Genomic DNA, 19429 nt, shown 5'->3' on the forward strand with positions numbered 1-19429 from the left:
TTCTGTGTGTGAAATGCAACTCCTAGCTGCATGATAAGTGTGTAAAAATGTGCTTAAAACTGACTAGTGAAAATACTCACTGGTCATGGCTAGACTGTTTGTAGGAAGAAAACATGAAACTAATTTCCACTGTGAGCTCACAGGAAGAAACTATTAAAATGATATGTAGCGCCTTTAACACTTTAAAAGTCTATTTATCAGTGCAGAAGCAAGAAAATTGTGACCTGAAATGTGGGAAAAAATGGTTTTTGAGACATAGCTGAGGAAATAGACGAAGACAACATCACAAATAGGTACAAAGCTACATCTGTTAGCTCAAACAAAGAGTCTCTGGAACCTACTGAAGAAACTCTTGTGAAGGTCTCAAACTCTGAAAATAAATTCCACAACAGATGCAGATCAAGACCCATCAGCTGAAGGGACACATTGGAAACTTTAACAACTCACAGGATGGTTCATCAGTGTCATCTTGGAAGAATTACAAATGAGTCATCACCAAAGGAGGTATGGATTCTCTTACAAGCAACACTGAAGAGGAAACGGTAAGTGAGATAAGACTTTTCACTTGATTTGCCAACTGTAAGGGTACAGACAACACTGTTTCATAATCAATGACTTTACTCTTCCACGCCACTGCCTCTTGTAAGTACCACTGATGATTCAGGGAACATCATTCTAGAAGCACCAAAAGCTTCGGCGCTGACCATCATGCAGGGTGTGGGAAGGCAGTCAGGTAGTAACCATCAAAAGAAGAAGATAGAACAGTAGAGTGAGTGCCTAATTACACAGATTATAGCAGCAACGGTTACCTCTGCGCAATAAATACAAAGCCTGTGTGAAAGTGCTTGTTAATATGAAAGAGTGAGGGCAGATAGCGAATACAAGTGTGATGTTATTTGCTTGAATAATAAAGAGATGGTATTTCAAAATTCAGATTTTATCTTTGCTACCCGTTCACGTTAATGACAATTGTTTGGAAGGAACTAAAGATATCTGTTCAGGAGGTGAAAATGAAAGAAAGGACATGGGCCGCTAGGTACACTGGCAGAGCTAATTAGTTTGGCACATATTCCGTGGGCATCAGATTCCCATTTTAGCTGCCTAACACAAAACAGTTAGACTTTCCTTGGAAGAAGTACAAGAAATTATTAAAAAAGGGGGCATGTGAAACAGGACTTGCAAATGTTGCAAGAATTCTGAGAACTGAACCATAAATAATGCATGTGATGAAAAAATATAGCGGACCATGTACAGATTCCGAGGAATCTGGATACAACAAGCAGATGCCTCACAAACATTCACAGCAGACTGTTGGAACAAGAGGAAGTCACACCATGCAGCAGCCAGTGAGCAGAGAAATTTCTACAATGCAATGGTGACTAAAAAAGTTGAGAATTCAGAAAGATACATAACAGCAGTGTAGACTGTGATTGGCAATACAGCAAAAATTGAATAAAGTGTCCAAAAATTGTGTGTGATAAGTGGTTGAGACTTTGTAGGGATTACCAGAGAAAGAAATTTAGCAAAATGGAACTGCTGGATCCCAGAAACATAATGGGTTGGGAACAAGGAGACGAAAAAGGTGAGTTTTGTGAAAACAGAATTTCCAGATTGGCTCATTTGACAAAACGGGAAAATACTTCGACAAAAATAACCTATGATTTGATAGGGAGTTCAACAGAAATTTGGGCAGATGACAGCATAAAGGCAGAAATATGAGCATGCCCCCAAGGAGCAGATGCAGAAACCTGACCCACATCCATAATGCCTAGCATGGGAAACAAAAATGTGCTAAGGAGGGCAGGGTGTATACACGGACAAGGAAAAATACTTTCTGGGTTTCTCTCAGGTTTACCAGTTCATAATACACTTTCTCCCGGATGAAAACAAACTTTTTCCGTGTTATGTGACAGTATATTTTCCCTCGGAACTGCAAAACTTATCAATCCTTTGAATGGTTATGGTTTTATACACAGGCATAGAATTTCCCAGCACTTTCAAAACGAAACTCAGGGAAAAAGACGTTTTGGAAGTATCTTTGATGTGCAGCAACATGCACGCAGCATATTTTCGTATTATGAAAGTTTACACTGGAATTCCTCCAAACAGCACAAGTTACTTTCCAAATCATTGAAATCAAGACTGTGATGTGCTTTTGCAAGCCAGTCATAGCTCATGTCACGTGATCTTGCCAGCCGATGACAGCGGATATTTAGAGCGTAGGACACATGATGTAGTCTGCCAACAGCAACATCACTATTAAGTAGCATGAACAAACAAACAGGTAAAGTTAATAGTTTTAAATTAATTTACATAGTGCTGCTACAAGAAAAGCAAAGCTTTCACATATAATATTGGCGTCTAAGGTTAATAAGCTGCAAGAGAAGCTAACCATTCATATATATAATGTTGATCTCTTTTGGGCATGTTACACTTTAAGATATATCAAACAAATGTGCCAGTAAAATTTTTAATAATGGTATAAATGTCTGATCTTCAAGGTTGGAAATTATTCCAAATGGCATATCAGCAAAGAGTTGATTTTTAAATGAGTCAAACGCTCTGCGATTTAAGAAATTCACGGCACATTCTCGCACGTAGTTCAACTTACGTAAAAGGATATTTACTTTGAAAGTATTGCTTTTCAAACCACCATTTGCAATATTTTCTTGCGACCTGTTGGAAATAGATTCGCTTCAGCATGTGCCAGAGAGTGCAGATAACAGGCATCACCGTGATTGCACAGCTACCATGATGTAGGAAGCCCGTATGTGTGTATGTGTAAAACATTGTAAGATCATACATTATGTTATAAAAGAAACAAGATATCAGAGGATACTCTAAGAGCATCCGAATATTGAGCACCATACTAAAATGTCCACATTTAAAGTGCATACTTAGAGTCCACATTTGTATGTCCTGATTCCCAATGAAGTAGACCTCGACCATTGTTGTTTTCAGGATGTAAATTTTCTTGGAGCACCAGTACTGTATTATACCACGTTTGGTTCTTTATTATGCCATAATGCCATACATGCAGGAAGATGAAAACGTGCACTTGAAATGCAGCGAACAGTTGAAACTAGCCAGTACTGCGGAATTAAACATTTTGTTTCAAATACATTGACTGTGCGGAAAAGGTTAATAATAAACAAATTTCTTTAGCAAACAAAAATAGTTTCACTGTTCTGCAAGGTGACTAATGCTTGACTGTCAGAAAGGTGGAAATAAAATAAAATCTGAAACCAATAACATATTTTAGCCTTCCATAATTATGTGAATGTATTTTAATTCACATGATTGCTCCCGGCCACAGATATCCATTTTGTTTTCATTTTCTGAAGAGTCTGACACACAAAACATATATGTTAGAAGAAATGTAAGACATGTTACTTGGTCTTAAGTGTGCCAGAGTGCAGTGCCACCTCTCTTCACACAGCATTCTTCTACCGGACGTCACTGTATTTCGCTCCGTGGGATTGAAACATGTATATTTTGTACAGGATGCCATCAAACCATATTCAGGCAGTGGAAATTAAAATGTCCTGTGTGGTGCCTCTCCCACTCCCAGTCGCTTTGTTTGACATCCTGCACCTCTTTTATATATATGTAAAACCTCAACCTCCGCTAATTTCAAGTTGCCACCACTCGTACCTCACCTGTCATTCATCATCATCTTTGTCTCTGTACTTCCACCTCGACTGACATCTCTGCCCAACCTCTTTGCATTTACACATGTCTGCCTGTGTCTGTATATGTGCGGAGATATATATATATATAAATAAAACAGAAAGAAACTTCCACATGGGAAAATATATTAAAAACAAAGATTCCAAGACTTACCAAGCGGGAAAGCGCCGGCAGACAGGCACATGAACAAAACACACAAACACACACACAGAATTACGAGCTTTCGCAACTGGCAGTTGCTTCGTCAGGAAAGAGGGAAGGAGAGGGAAAAATGAAAGGATGTGGGTTTTAAGGGAGAGAGTAAGGAGTCATTCCAATCCCGGGAGCGGAAAGACTTCCCTTAGGGGAAAAAAAGGACAGGTGTACACTCGCACACACACACACATATCCATCCGCACATATGTGCGGATGGATATGTGTGTGTGTGTGCGCGAGTGTACACCTGTCCTTTTTTTCCCCTAAGGGAAGTCTTTCCGCTCCCGGGATTGGAATGACTCCTTACCCTCTCCCTTAAAACCCACATCCTTTCATTTTTCCCTCTCCTTCCCTCTTTCCTGACGAAGCAACTGCCAGTTGCGAAAGCTCGTAATTCTGTGTGTGTGTTTGTGTGTTTTGTTCATGTGCCTGTCTGCCGGCGCTTTCCCGCTTGGTAAGTCTTGGAATCTTTGATATATATATATATATATATATATATATATATATATATATATATATATATATATATATATATATATATATATATGCACATCGTTGTTTACCAACATAAGTTCACCACAGGATCAACATAGCTCAGATTTAACCAACACTATTTCGACTTTTTTCATACCAGAACTCCCGTTGCTTTCTTGTTCACCTCATATTTTCATTTTCATTTCAGCCTCATGTTACACTTTCCACCTTCTAAATACCATGACAACCCCATTAAGTTTTATTTACATTCCCTCCGCAAACATGCCTTCGCCCTAGCCAGATTACGCTGCCGTATTTTATTTACTCAGGCTTGTCTGGCATTTGGCATTACCCCCAAAGGCCTCACGCATGAAGTTCCCATCTCTGGCTCTAACCCTTCTTTCCATCAGTCCCTATACCAATACCAGTTCCAAACTGAACAATCCATAGCCCTCACTCGCCTAATCCTTCATCTAAACTTCAACTCAGCCAATGAACACACCCGTCAACTCCTATCCCTAATAAAAGTCCTCAATCTTTCCTCTCCCACATCCACACTGGCTGTTCCAGAGCATCCTCCTACAGGCCAACCACATATTAGAGCAGCATGCCACCCTCCACTTCAAAAAACTATCCAATCTCCTGGTTTCCCACCCCCAGAAAGGCAACTCACTCACCCTCCACAACCTTTCCAACAAACCTCAACCTCCTCTCACTGCACACAGACCCAGTCTCTCCCATCTACTCAATCTCCCAACTTGCAGCTCCACTCCCCCCAAATCCTCAAAAATTCTAATGAACACAATCTGGAACAACACCACCCCAATTCAGTAGTTAACCTTTCCTCCAAACCTCTCTCCCAATCTGAAACCTCTGTCCTATCCAAAGACCTCACCTTCAGACCCACTCCCAGATTCAACCAAACAGCCCTTATCAAAGATTTATTGTCCTACACTCGTACTCTCTGCTGGCAATATCACTTCGCCATGAAGAAAAATAATCCTAATCCTACTCCTAATGATCCAACTCCCCAAGACACTATCCAAATTGAACCCTGCCTGGAACAGTTCCATCCTCCGTCACAGCGGGACCCACCTCCTCTTCCTCAAAATCACCCTCTCAAAACGTTCCAGGAATTTCTCACTTCCAGCCTTGCCTCTCAATCCTTCTTGAAAAACCTTAATCCTACTGCCAACATCACCACAGCTGAAGTCCAGGCTATCCGTGATCTGAAGGCTGACAAATCCATCATCATTCTTCCGGCTGACAAGGGTTCCACGACTGTGGTACCTGATCATCGGGAGTATGTGGCTGAGGGACTGCGTCAGCTTTCAGACAACAATACATACAAGGTTTGCCAAGGTAATCCCATTCGTGATGTCCAGGCAGAGGTTCAAGGAATCCTCAGAACCTTAGGCCCCCTACAGAACATTTCACCTGACTCCATAAACCTCCTGACCCCACCGACACCCCGCACCCCTACCTTCTACCTACTTCCTAAAATTCACAAACCCAATCATCCTGGCCGCCCCATTGTAGCTGGTTACCAAGCTCCCACAGAATGTATCTCTGGCTAAGTAAATCAACATCTTCAAGCCATTACATGCAGTCTCCCATCCTTCAAAGACACCAACCACATTCTCGAGCGCCTGGAATCCTTACCCAATCTGTTACCCCCGGAAACCATCCTTGTAACCACTGATGCCACTTCCTTAAACACAAATATCCTGCACGTCCAGGGCCTCGCTGTGATGGAGCACTTCCTTTCACGCCAATCAACTGCTACCTTACCTAACACCTCTTTCCTCATTATCTTAGGAATAACCCACAACTTCTTCACTTTTGAAGGCCAGACATACCAACAATTAAAGGGAACAGCCATGGGTACCAGGATGGCCCCTTGTATGCCAACCTATTTATGGGTCACTTAGAAGAAGCCTTCTTGCTTACCCAAGCCTGCCAACCCAAAGTTTGATACAGATTTATCGATGACATCTTCATGATCTGGACTCACAGTGAAGAACTCCAGAATTTCCTATCCAACCTCAGCTCCTTTGGTTCCATCAGATTCACGTGGTCCTACTCCAAATCCCATGCCACTTTCCTCGGCATTGATCTCCATCTGTCCAATGGCCAGCTTCACCCATCCGTCCACATCAAACCCACTAACAAGCAACAGTACCTCCATTTTGAAAGACACATTAACAAACACACACAAAAAATTCAAGCTTTCGCAACCCACGGTTGCTTCATCAGGAAGGAGGGAAGGAGAGGGTAAGGAGTCATTCCAATCCCGGGAGCGGAAAGACTTACCTTAAGGGGAAAAAGGGACAGGTATACACTCGCACATATCCATCCAAACATATACAGACACAAGTAGACATATGTAACGGAAAGAATAGGGAGGATCTTGATGAAGCGGAATATTACCATAATTTACAAGCCCAGCAGGAAGATACAGGAATACCTTAAGCCTGCCAAGGACACTCGCAAACCCTTGGAAAAAGCTGAAGTGTATAGGATTCCATGCAGCTGTGGAGATGTTTATTTGGGTACCACTAAAAGAACTGTTTCAAAACATTAGGAAGAGCACAAGGGCAATTGTAGAAGAGGAGAAATCGAATGATTAGCTGCTGCTAAGCATGCTTTCCAGCCAAGTAACCACCACATTCGTTTCGAGGAGACGCAAGTACTAGCGGCCGCGAACAGATATTATGAAAGGCTCTACAGGGAGGCACTCTAAATCGACAAACACCCTAATAATTTCAATCGAAAGGAGGAGGGCGTGAAATTAAACGGTATATGGATGCTGGTGTTGAAGAAGATGTGTACCACTCATCCACTACTGTGTGATAGCAACAGCAATCAACGGCAGCGGACAGCAGCCAATTGCACTGAAGTTTTCAAAACACGTGACGTCACGCCTCGGCGCGGGAGCTTGCAGACACGGAATTTGGCGGTAGTCAGTAGCGAGCCAGTGGGTGTGTTGGACCTTCATCGAGCTACAGACCCCCCTTGAAGATGTCCTCCGTAGACGGGGACGAAACGCTGGGAATTGACACAGAATTCATCAACCGACCACGGCATAACAGCCCAGATAATTATAATGGAGATGGCATTTCTGGCCTTGAAAGTCTACATTTTAGTAATGTCAGGTGAACGTGGTGGCCAGGCAATGGGACCTACACGTAAAATCCAATGGTTGGGAAATTTCCTATCCAGGAACTTGCAAACAGCCGTTGACCAAAGCAGTGGAGCCCCATCTTGTTGAAAAATGATGTTGGGTTGCAAGACTTGTATCTGAGGGTACACAAACTGCTACAACATGTCCAGATACACTGACCCATTCACTGTTTGTTTCGCAAAGAAGAATGGTGCAACAATCCTGTCGTGCATTAGCCCACACAAAATGTTTAGTTTAGGGCTATCACGTACATGTTCAATGACAATGTGCAGATTTAGCGAACCTCAAATCCAAACATTATGCCTATTAACCCTTCCTGATAGATGAAAGGTTGCCTCATGTGAGAATAAACATCTTTCCAGGTAGCTGGCATCCATATCAATATGCTGCAGCATATCCGCAGCAAGTTGTTGTCCGTGGGGTTTATCGGCAGATGTTGCAGAATTTGCACTTTGTAAGCAAACATAAGGAGATACTGGTGAACTACACAATGCAATGTTGATTGAGGTACATCAACTTGCCTAGATGCTTGAGAAATTGACTTACATGGGCTTCTCAGAAACGTTTGTCGAAGGTCCTCCACTGCCTCTTCTGAAACTGTGTAACATGCACTGCCAGAATGTTTCAGAACCCTTCCCGCTGCCAGAAACTTCCTACACCATTCCTTAATTGCTTTCGCATCAGGTGGATCACATTTATACACACGACAATAATTTCCCTGCACAGTAATGAGCACTTTTGTTTCTGCAAAACACACTACTGCTTGCGTATGCTGCTGTGAAGTCGCCATTTTCACTTAATGCGACCATGCTGCAGTCTGGCGACGATACTTGGCACTTCTGATGCCGGAATATAAATACTTTGACATAATCTACAATATGGTGCATCTTTCATTGTTGTATCTACTGTGGTTTTTCTCTCCTGGGGCCTTAAAATCGGGGAGGTTTGAGTGGGACACCCTGTATACTAGAATAAATTTTATGTCTATAAAACACACTGCACTGTACAATGTACTTGCAGTGAGGCAGTCACAGTTCCTGAAATCAATCGCCCATGGCCTCTGGTCTACTGTGGAGCACCACATGGATAAACCATGAAAATCTATCACATTATACTACACACAGACACACACGGCCAGCGGGCAGATCAGTGAGACTAGATCCAACAGGCAGGACCCGCATACTACTGGGAAACTATGGGCTTCAGATTGGCAGGCCCGATCCACTAGAGATATCCACAGAAATGGTCTGAGATTTTGACCCATCATGGAAGTCCACTTGTGTGGCCAGCTATTCACGTGTCACAGGCACCATGTTGTTGAAATGAGACTGTGGTGATCACCCACGCAACAGGCAATGTGCGCAAATACTCTGAGACTCATTACTGATGAGGATATGTAGCAACTCACTATAAAGATGATCGCTGAGCCACAGACAGTAACATAGAAAAGACAATCACACTCTCAACTAAATTTTTGGTTATAGCCTTTGTCAAAAAACAAGAGCACACACAAATTCACAGTACCACTCAGACACAACTCATGCACACATAATTGTTGTCTCCAGCCACTGCGTCGACAGTCTGAGAATCAGATCCAAACAAACCACTCCCAAGCCTCGCTGCCTTTCGTTGCTAACAGCAAGCAGTGGTGGCAGCACTGACTGCAAGCTGGGGGAGGGTTAGGGAAGGGAAGGGAAGGGAAGGGAAGGGAAAAAGCAGTAAAAATAAGAGTAGGGAAGTGGCACACACACTCAGCTGCACCCAGCCAGCAATGAAGCATGATACCTCAGTAAATAAACAATTTCAAGCTATTGTTGTTGTTGTTGTTGTCGTCTTCAGTCCTGAGACTGGTTTGATGCAGCTCTCCATGCTACTCTATACTGTGCAAGCTTCATCATCTCCCAGTACCTACTGCAACCTCCATCCTTCTGAATCTGCTTAGTGTATTCATCTCTTGGTCTCCCTCTACGATTTTTACCCTCCACGCTGCCCTCCAATGCAAAATTGGTGATCTCTTGATGCCTCAGAACATGTCCTACCAACCGGTCCATTCTTCTAGTAAAATAGTGCGACAAGCTCCTCTTCTCCCCAAGTCTATTCAATACCTCCTCATTAGTTATGTGATCAACCCATCTAATCTTCAGCATTCTTCTGTAACACCACATTTCGAAAGCTTCTATTCTCTTTTTGTCTAAACTATTTATCGTCCACATTTCACTTCCATGCATGGCTACACTCCACACACATACTTTCAGAAACGACTTCCTGACATTTAAATCCATACTCGATGTTAACTAATTTCTCATCTTCAGTAACGCTTGCCTTGCCACTGCCATTCTTCATTTTATATCCTCTCTACTTCGACCATCATCAGTTATTTTGCTCCCCAAATAGCAAGACTCCTTTACTACTTTAAGTGTCTCATTTCCTAATCTAATTCCCTCAGCATCACCCGACTTAATTCGACTACATTCAATTATCCTCGTTTTGCTTTTGTTGACGTTCATCTTATATCCTCCTTTCAAGACACTGTCCATTCCGTTCAACTGCTCTTCCAGGTCCTTCGCTGTCTCTGACAGAATTACAATGTCATCAGCGAACCTCTAAGTTTTTATTTCTTCTCCATGGATTTTAATGCCTACTCCGAACTTTTCCATTGTTTCCTTTAGTGCTTGCTCATTATACAAACTGAATAGCATCGGGGAGAGGCTACAACCATGTCTCACTCCCTTCCCAACCACTGTTGCCCTTTCATGTCCCTCGACTCTTATGAATGCCACCTGCTTTCTGTACAAATTGTAAGTAGCCTTTCGCTCCCTGTATTTTACCCCTGCCACCTTCAGAATTTGAGAGAGAGTATTCCAATCAACATTGTCAGAAACTTTCTTCTACAAATGCTAGAAATGTAGGTTTGTCATTCTTTAATCTTTCTTCTAAGATAAGTCGTAGGGTCAATATTGCCTCATGTGTTCCAACATTTCTACGGAATCCAAACTCATTTTCCCCGAGGTAGGCTTCTATCTGCTTTTCCATTCGTCTGTACAGAATTCGCGTTAGTATTTTGCAGCTGTGACTTATTAAACTGATCTGTCAACACTTGTTTTCTTTGGGATTGGAATTATTATGTTCTTCTTGAAGTCTGAGGGTATTTCGCCTGTCTCGTACATCTTGCTCACCAGCTGGTAGACTTTTGTCAGGATTGGCTCTCCCAAGGCCGTCAGTAGTTCTAATGGGATGTTGTCTACTCTCGGGGCCTTGTTTTGACTCAGGTCTTTCAGTGCTCTGTCAAACTCTTCACGCAGTATCGTATCTAATTTCAAGCTACTGTGGCAAAACCGAGATTTTTTCAGTCCCCCCCCCCCCCCCTTCCAAGTTTCATTACATACAAGTTTCATTACATACATTTGAAATTCCCTGATTTCCAGAACTTGTGGCGACCCTGATATACCAATCACTGACAGATCTCCTGTAGACAGTACCACTCGCAATTCTGTATGTTTTGTACAGGTAACCGACATTTCAAATTAATTTTCTTGTTTCTCTACAATTTCTTCTACAGTGTCACTCCATAGAGAACTGAAACTTTATACTCACATGGAGAAACACTCCTTCGTAATTTTTCCAAAATGCCTCTGCCAAACCGTCCTACGAACTACATATATTGCCAAAGTGTTTCTTTAACTGGCAGATCCTGATTCCGGGGCAAATGTCTACTATGGAATTTTGCACTACCACATTTTTGGGCAAAGAACTCTTTGTAACAGGAAATTTATTTTTACTGTTCTGATGCTTTGACACTTGTCCACTTACATTTGTTTTGAGATTTCCAAACCACCAACGTATCATTCCTCTCTCTCTCTCTCTCTCTCTCTCTCTCTCTCTCTCTCTCTCTCTCTCTCTCTCTCTCGTCAATCACCTCAGCTACCTTGCAAAAACATTTTGTTTATTAATAAATTTATTAATTTATCAAGAGTTTTAGGTCACAATTTTCTCGCTACAGCACTGATAATTCTGCTTAAGTGTCGATGTCGCTATGCAGCACTTTAATAATTTTGTTCCCGTGAGCTCACAGTGAAAGCCAGTTTCATGTTTTCATCCCACAAACAGTCTAGGGATGAACAGTAAATATCGTTGCTAGTAAATTTGAGGCGTATTTTGGCAAACTTTTCCTGTAGCTAGAAGTTGCACTTCACACACAAAATTTTTTTTACAGCCTATTTCTAACAATTTTCACACAATGCACTGTTAAAAGCACGGCAAACAACATTATGTCACTGCACTTTTTAACAGGTGCCATCTCGAAACACGGAAAGAGCGAGAGAGGGGAAGGTGGAAGTGACAATGAATTACTGGGCGATTTAGTGGAACAAATGACAAAGGATGACGGACAGGGGTGGGTGAAGAAGGGACAGTTGAAGTGGGGGTACTGACCATACATAACTTTACATATTTTTCTGTGTATCCAAGGACAACTGTTGTCATACATATCAGTTACAGCAGTAACAGTAATGAATTTCCCATAATTATTTAGTCACTTAAATACTCACCTGAAGCCATAAATGATTCACAATACCGTCAACAGTTATTCTCTGAATAGGGTCCACAGTTAACATCTTCCTTATCAAATCAATAGCCTCTGGTGACACACCTCTCCAGTACTGTATTGGGAAGGAGTAATTGCCTTTCCTAATTTGTTCTTTTAATGGGACTTTCTTGTTGTCAGGTGAAAAAGGTAAATAACCACTCAAGCTGAAAGAGAAACACATTTGTATTTTTACAAGTCAAGTCAAAGATTGGAAAATGTCAAGCCAAAGAAACAGAGACAATCAGAGACAGTGTTCAGGTGTGTGTGTGTGTGTGTGTGTGTGTGTGTGTGTGTGTGTGTGTGTGTTTTCTATTTCAGAAGAAGGCCTTTTGGCCAAAAGCTTGTGTGTTTCATAGTCTCTTTGTTGTGCTTGTCTGCAACTCAACATCTCTGCTGTAAGCTAAGTCAGATTCTTTTATTGATAGGCTATCAAAACCATATGGATTGCTGCAATAAATGCATTTTCCCTAATTACAGAATGGAATACCAATGACTTTTCCCATTACATATATTACTATACCCAATAAAAAATGCATTATGAACAGCAAAAACAAAATATTATCTCTTTAGTGATTTTACAAACAAATATGCTTTGTCCAAAAGCTAAATATTTAACAGCCTTTTCATTGTGCCTGGCTGCAACTAAGTGTACATTGGTACAGTGAGTAGCTGTCTACCCTTTTCCTTACATTGTTATGAACCTGATAATAATCATACTTACCTTAAGTTTCACAGTTCCAATGTCTGTCAGTTCTGGTTTACAGTTTTCATTGATTCACTGAACTGATATTTTACAGGCAGTACACTTTCAGCAACAGCGGGGGATATAGTCAGGAAAATTGGATTACTACTTGATTTGGTGCACCTTACACAAGGTTTGCAAAATTACATGAACAACAGTTTTCCTGATGGTGATGGAACTGCACATCCAACGTAGGCTGTTGAGACTAATATCTACCATAGTTTACATATGTTTGTTCAAGTTTATCCATCATTGTTTCACACATTTCTTGAGGTGTTTGCGGATCAATGTCAGTTCAATGGGTCATCTTTCAACTGTCACTGTATACTGTGCTCACTGAGTCCCCTCCACAAAACAATCTTGGCCACACGCCCTATTTCACTTCAAATGCTTTATGTTGTGATCTACTATAGGCCAGGTTTTGGCCATCATTAGCCATCTTCAGATCTACTCAACTTTGTTACAACATAATGCATCTACTTTGTTACTGTGTATGGTTGTCTCAACATTAAAATGGCTGTGTCTATATTCAAGTCAACCTGCCTGGATGTTCATACCTAGAGCTTTAATATTGAGGCAGCCATGCACAGCGACACTGTTGACGCGTTACACTGTCACTGAACTCAAGAATCAGAAAATATTGGCTGTGACAGAAAGAATTAATTATAACTTTCCAACAGATGCTGCTTCTCTCCATAGACATTATGTCTGCTTACTTTAAAATATATATATATGGAAAATCCAGGATGGAATGTAACAATACAAGAGAAGGAAAGTTGCTACTCACCATATAGATGCTGAGCCGCAATAGGCACAATAAAGAGATTCACACAATCATAGCTTTCAGCCATTGAGGCCTTTGTCAGCATTAGACACACACTCACACAAGCGCAACTTGCACACACATCTGTAGTCTCAGAGTTTCAGCTTTCCGAGACTGCAGATGTGTGTGCAAGTTGCGCTTTGTGTGTGTGTGTGTGTGTGTGTGTGTGTGTGTGTGTGTGTGTGTATACTGCTGACAAAGGCCTTCATGGCCGAAAGCTATGATTGTGTGAATCTTTTTATTGTGCCAATCGCAGCTCAGCATCTCCGCTATATGGTGAGTAGCATCTTTCCTTCTCTTGTATTGTTACTTTTTTAAATGTAGTTTTCCACATTTCATGCAAACCTTGAATGCTAAACGTTGCTCTATTTCTACAAATTAAACTCAAAGACACAGACAACAATAACAAACATCTGTAACTTACCACAGCAGATTGCTAGAGAAAGAGAGATGTCACTTGGCAAGACATTTAATCTATAATCGAGTCACTGTAAGAAGGTCCCGACAGTTGGAGTGAGCTGAGCACAGCAGCTTCATACACTTACTGCAATGAACCACATTACACAATTTTGTAAACATGTCAAAGGCAATGCCTCAGTGTTTCCGGAGTTGTGTAGATGGCTGTTGTTTTTTGCTTGCAGCTGTTTGTTGTTTGTAGCTCAAAGTTGGCAGTAGTGCTACTGGTTGTCCAGGATCAATTTACCTCTGAGTGCTTGTAGGCACTATAGTCTAGTCAGTGTATTTCCAACTGGGAGTGGGGAGGGGAGGATGGGAAGCAATCAGGAATTTTCCAGACTGTGTACTTCCAAGTAAGTTAAAAACGATATCAGGTATAAGACGATTTCCAAGACACGATCCATCATAATTTCTGTGGTACAACATGACTAATTTTGCAAATTATCCTTTAATGATTTGTGATAATGGAAGCATTGTTTTGTCTTGGGTTGCGGTTCATCTTTGTACACAACAACGAAGAGTTATTTCAGCAATATAATATACAGGACGAGTCAGAAAACACCCGAAGTATACCGAGGATGAATAAATATATCGATGCACAGTTTTCACCAAGTGATAGGAGGCAACATGATCAATTTGTTGACGTTTCAAAGTAATTTTCAACCACTATGATCTTCAAATTACAACATTGTCTTGTTTTCCAATCAACAATTTTTTTGGCATTTGAAAGAAGCTTCAAAGAGAACTTCAATGACATACATGTAAACATGTATGGGACTTTATCAAATAGTATCAAATTAAAAGCACCAAAAACACTAACCCACTGCCAGGAGAAGAGGTTCCACAAACATCTGCCCTATTATACCAAATGTAAGAAAACATAACTCTGGTACAGACCTTAGGTTTACCTGTTCTTAAAAGTCCATCAGTCATAAAGCTACTGAGGCATTTACAATAGATATGACTCTCAAAAATATGAATACGGTTTCTGGCAAATGTTGTCAACTATTAAAGCAGCGGTGTGGTTGTAGGTTGAAGAGTAGCCATCTCGCCAAGATTTCACAATTTGCCTTTGCAAGTATTATAAAAAAGTTCAAGAAGCTTGAAGTCTGGAAAATAAAATACACCAAGGAAAAAGAAGAACTGAGGAAAGAACTGAACCTAACATAGTAACAGCAGTAACACACAAAGCAAATGTCACCAACAGGCATCTTGGAAGTACGAGATGGATCAAACAAAAGAGTGGACTGCAAACACTACATTCCATCACATTTCATCCTCTTCACATTTCTCTGCACCTACAGCTTCACGACAGTGACCTTCAAAATTGGTTACAATTCTCTGCCTTATCTATGAAAAGCGCAAATTGACGTTCTCTGACTTATCTACAAAAAGTGCAAATTGATTTGGCATATCTACACCCAATTTTGTTTAAGAAAGAAGAATAGTTCACATATCATGGGTAAGGCAATCTTCGCAATATGCACTCACTGTCACTCCAAAATCCACAGTAATTCAAAAAGGGAATAAAAACAACACCTTTTGGCTATGAACATCTGGTGTGTTTTCCTACACCTGCACCATTGGTTTCTCTTACTGATAGGATTCTAACCTAATTATCTCAAGTTCATATGATATGCAGCAGTTCTTTGAAGACAAGATACAACACTAAGTGTGGTACCAACACGATGTACATCCTTCCCATTCCGCACATGTAAATACAGACACTCCTAAGACAATATTTGTAGGGCAGTGGAACAGTCATTCATGCAACTCAAAATGCCCTGCACACACTCCAAATTTAATGCCTGTATACTTTTATCTGTGGCAAAAATTAAACCAAAGGAAACATGAACGGCTCCCAAAGGTGTAAAATGCTTTAAGACTCCACCCTACCACTAACTCCAAATGATATTCAATGTGCAATATTGCTTCTCCAGAATCGTTTTATACAGTGTTGCAAGGCTAAAGGTGCACATTTAGTATAACAGTAATTGTAGCAAACTTAAGTCATACCTGGTATAATGGGGCAGACCTTTGTGGAACCACCTCTTCTAACAGCAGGGCAGAGGTTTTTGATGCAGTTAACTTGATACTATTTGGTCAAGTTTCATACATGTTATGTGGTACAAGTTCTCTTAGAAGTTTGTTTGAAGTGCCACACAAAAAAATGATTCGATATCATAATTGGCAGTTCTAAACTATAAAAATTTCTTGCAAACACAGGTAATTGTGCCATACTGCCCACTATACTTGGTGAGAACTGCACCTAGATATATTTGTTCATTCTGGATATATTTGGGGGTTACCTGTCTGAGCTGCCTCACCCTGTATACTGTCAAAGGTGTCAACCTAGGCCTCCACAAAAAGTGCAGAGGAACAATCTTTAGGTTAATTTTAAAATATTGTTCTTTGTTAGGATGAATAGCAAAAAGCATTTTCTTTTTCTGTTTCTCTTTTTGTTCTTTGTAACAAATGTGAAAAGTAACATGCTAACAAGGTGAGCCGTGCAAGATATAACAACCAATTTCCCTCACGAACATGTCTTGTTGCAACTGATAATACACAAAGGTTGAACAATTTTGTCACTATCAATACACATTAAAACTTTTAGCAACAGAGATGCAGGATCAAGGTGTATATGCGGACAGCAGGGGAGGTGGGGATTTTTCCTGGGTAAAAACACACTTTTTCTGTGGTGATACTATATTTTCCCTCGCAATTGTATAACCTATCAATCCTTCAAATGGTGATGGTTTTATACACGGGCGTAGAATTTCACGTCACTTTAGAAAACTAAACTCACAGCAAAAAACGTCATTTGGAAAGATCTTTGATTAGCAGCAACATGTACGCTGCATATTTTTGTTATGAAAGTACAAATTCGAATTCACCAAACACCGCTTATAACCTTCTGAAGCACTGTAATCGATATCGTGTTGCGCTTTTATAAGCCAGCCAAAAGCTAATGTCACATGATCTCCCCAGCCAATGACAGCGGATATTCAGGGCATCAGGGCATAGGACACATGATGTAGTCAGCCAATAGCAACATCACTGTTCAGTAGCGTGAACACACAAACAGGAAAAGTTAATGGTTTAAATTAATATACACAGTGTTGTTGCAAGATGATATTGGTCTCTAAGGTTAATACGCTACATGAGAAGCTAAGCTTTCACATATAATGTTGATCTTTTCATTTAAGATATATCACACAAATGTGCCAGTATAGTTTTTAGTAATGACATAAATGTCTGATCTTCTGAGCTCGAAATTCTTCTAAATGGCTCATTAAAAAATTGATTTTTAAATCAGATTCAAACGCTCTGTAATTTAAGAAATTCATCATATATTCTTGTGCATAGTTCAACTTGCGTCGAAGGGTGTTTACTTTGAAAGCAACGCTTTTCAAACCACCATTTGCAGTATTTTCTCATTACCTGTTGGAAACAGCTTTGCTTCAGCGCCAGGTAACAGATGCCACAGCACTTGTGCAACTACGATGACATAAGAGGCCCATATGTCCATATTAAAAGATCTTACGTTATGTCATAAAAGAAACGAGACACCAGAGGATATTCCAAGATCGTCAGAAATCCATCTAGATTCCCAACGAAATGGGTTTGAAACTGATATTAAGCTTTTCAGTGTGGTTTTCAGGATATAAATTTTCTTGGAGTACCAGTACTGTATTATATCATGTTTGGTTCTTTCTTATGGCATAATGCCATGTGTGCTAGTAGATGAAAACGTGCACTTGAAATGCAGCGAACAGTTTAAGCTAGCCAATACTGTGGAATTAAACACTTTGTTTCAAATACATTGGCTGCCTCAGCAGAAAAGATTAATAAAAGCCAAACTTCTTTAGCAAACTGTACAAAAAAAACTCAACCTACACTGTTCTGTGAGGCGATTAATGCTTGACTGTCGGAAGGATAGAAATAAAATGAAATCTGAAACTTTCATAATTATGTGAATGTATTTTAATTCACTTGATAGATCCAAGCCACAGAAATCCATTTTGTTTTCATTTGAAGTGAGAGCAATAAACGAAGAGGAAACAACAAAAATCACAAAACGTAAACAAGGGTCACGTGGAGGCTCCCCACTAAAACTCATGACTGCTCTGTGCATCAGGTCCAGATCTACGATATTTCCAAACCGGGCAATACTAGATAGTGGCGACCCCCCTTCCCTAGAGCGTTTGAGGTAGGAGGCCAAAAATTTTAAAAATTGACTTTTCAAAAATGTTCATCTTGTTGCGCACATCTTTCTAAAAAGTCTGAAACATAAAACGTATGTGTTCCAAGGAATATAAGACATGTTATTTGGTCTTAAGTGTGCCAAAGTGCAGTGCCACACCTTTTCACAAAGCATACTTCTATCACGTCACTGTATTTCGCTCTGTGGAATTGAAACATGTACATTTTGTAATGGATGCCATCAAACTATATTCAGGATAAAATGTCCTGTGGTGCCTCTCCTGATCCTAGTCGGCTGATTAGACATCCTACCCCTCTTTAAGAAAACCTCTCAATTAATACTGGATGGGATTATTTGCAACCGGGAGAAAGAGTACTTCATAAAAATTGCACTCTTTATTGCCTGTTAGTTAATAACTTGCTGTTTTGTGTGACATAAAATTAAACAGAGGAACATAAAACAAGCAAAGACAAGAGACAACCAGGACAGTATACATTTCTTCAGTCCTTAGCTCTCTCTCTCTCTCTCTCTCTCTCTCTCTCTCTCTCTCTCTCTCTCTCTAATCTTGCTACAACCTTACATTGAGTGCTTTCCTTTGTGAGGAAGAACCTATTACCTCATCAAAGTTCATCAAATGTCTTGCTACATGAAGAATCTAAAGTCACTGTCTAATACTGAAGAAGCTACTAACACAAATAGTGCCCAAAACTGGTGTGGTTTCTCGAGCTAATTATGTCTATTTTGTCACTGTCTGCTATATAAAAACAAAATATTCCTTCGCACACCAAATAAACGAGACTGTTTTGGCACAAATCATCATTTTTTTAACACGACGGAATATAAATCACAAAGTACCAATATCAAATGTCTATTAGGTCTACTACAAGCAAACATCTTTATGTTAGGAAATAGTTTCACATTTCATTCACACACTCCAGTTTCTCAAGCATGAGATCGAAAAGTAATAGTATGAAATTTTGATGTAAATTTGGAATCAACATATTCTTCCATAACTTGCATGATGTCCCCGTTCTTCTCCTTCCTCGTTCTAATAATCAATCTTGTCATCACTAATT

At 40.4% G+C, this 19429-nt stretch overlaps 1 protein-coding gene across 1 annotated transcript in view; it reads right to left on the reverse strand.

Moving 5' to 3' along the window:
* LOC126326589 (ovarian-specific serine/threonine-protein kinase Lok-like) overlaps window positions 1–19429 on the reverse strand; it is a 158880-nt gene that overhangs the window by 24741 nt on the left and 114710 nt on the right. The window contains exon 7 of the mRNA XM_049995774.1: window positions 12091–12292. Within this exon, the coding sequence (XP_049851731.1) occupies window positions 12091–12292 (202 nt within the window). The remainder of the gene's footprint in view (window positions 1–12090; window positions 12293–19429) is intronic.

This window comes from Schistocerca gregaria, chromosome 1 (genome assembly GCF_023897955.1).
Source record: "Schistocerca gregaria isolate iqSchGreg1 chromosome 1, iqSchGreg1.2, whole genome shotgun sequence".
Taxonomy (NCBI): Eukaryota; Metazoa; Arthropoda; class Insecta; order Orthoptera; family Acrididae; genus Schistocerca; species Schistocerca gregaria.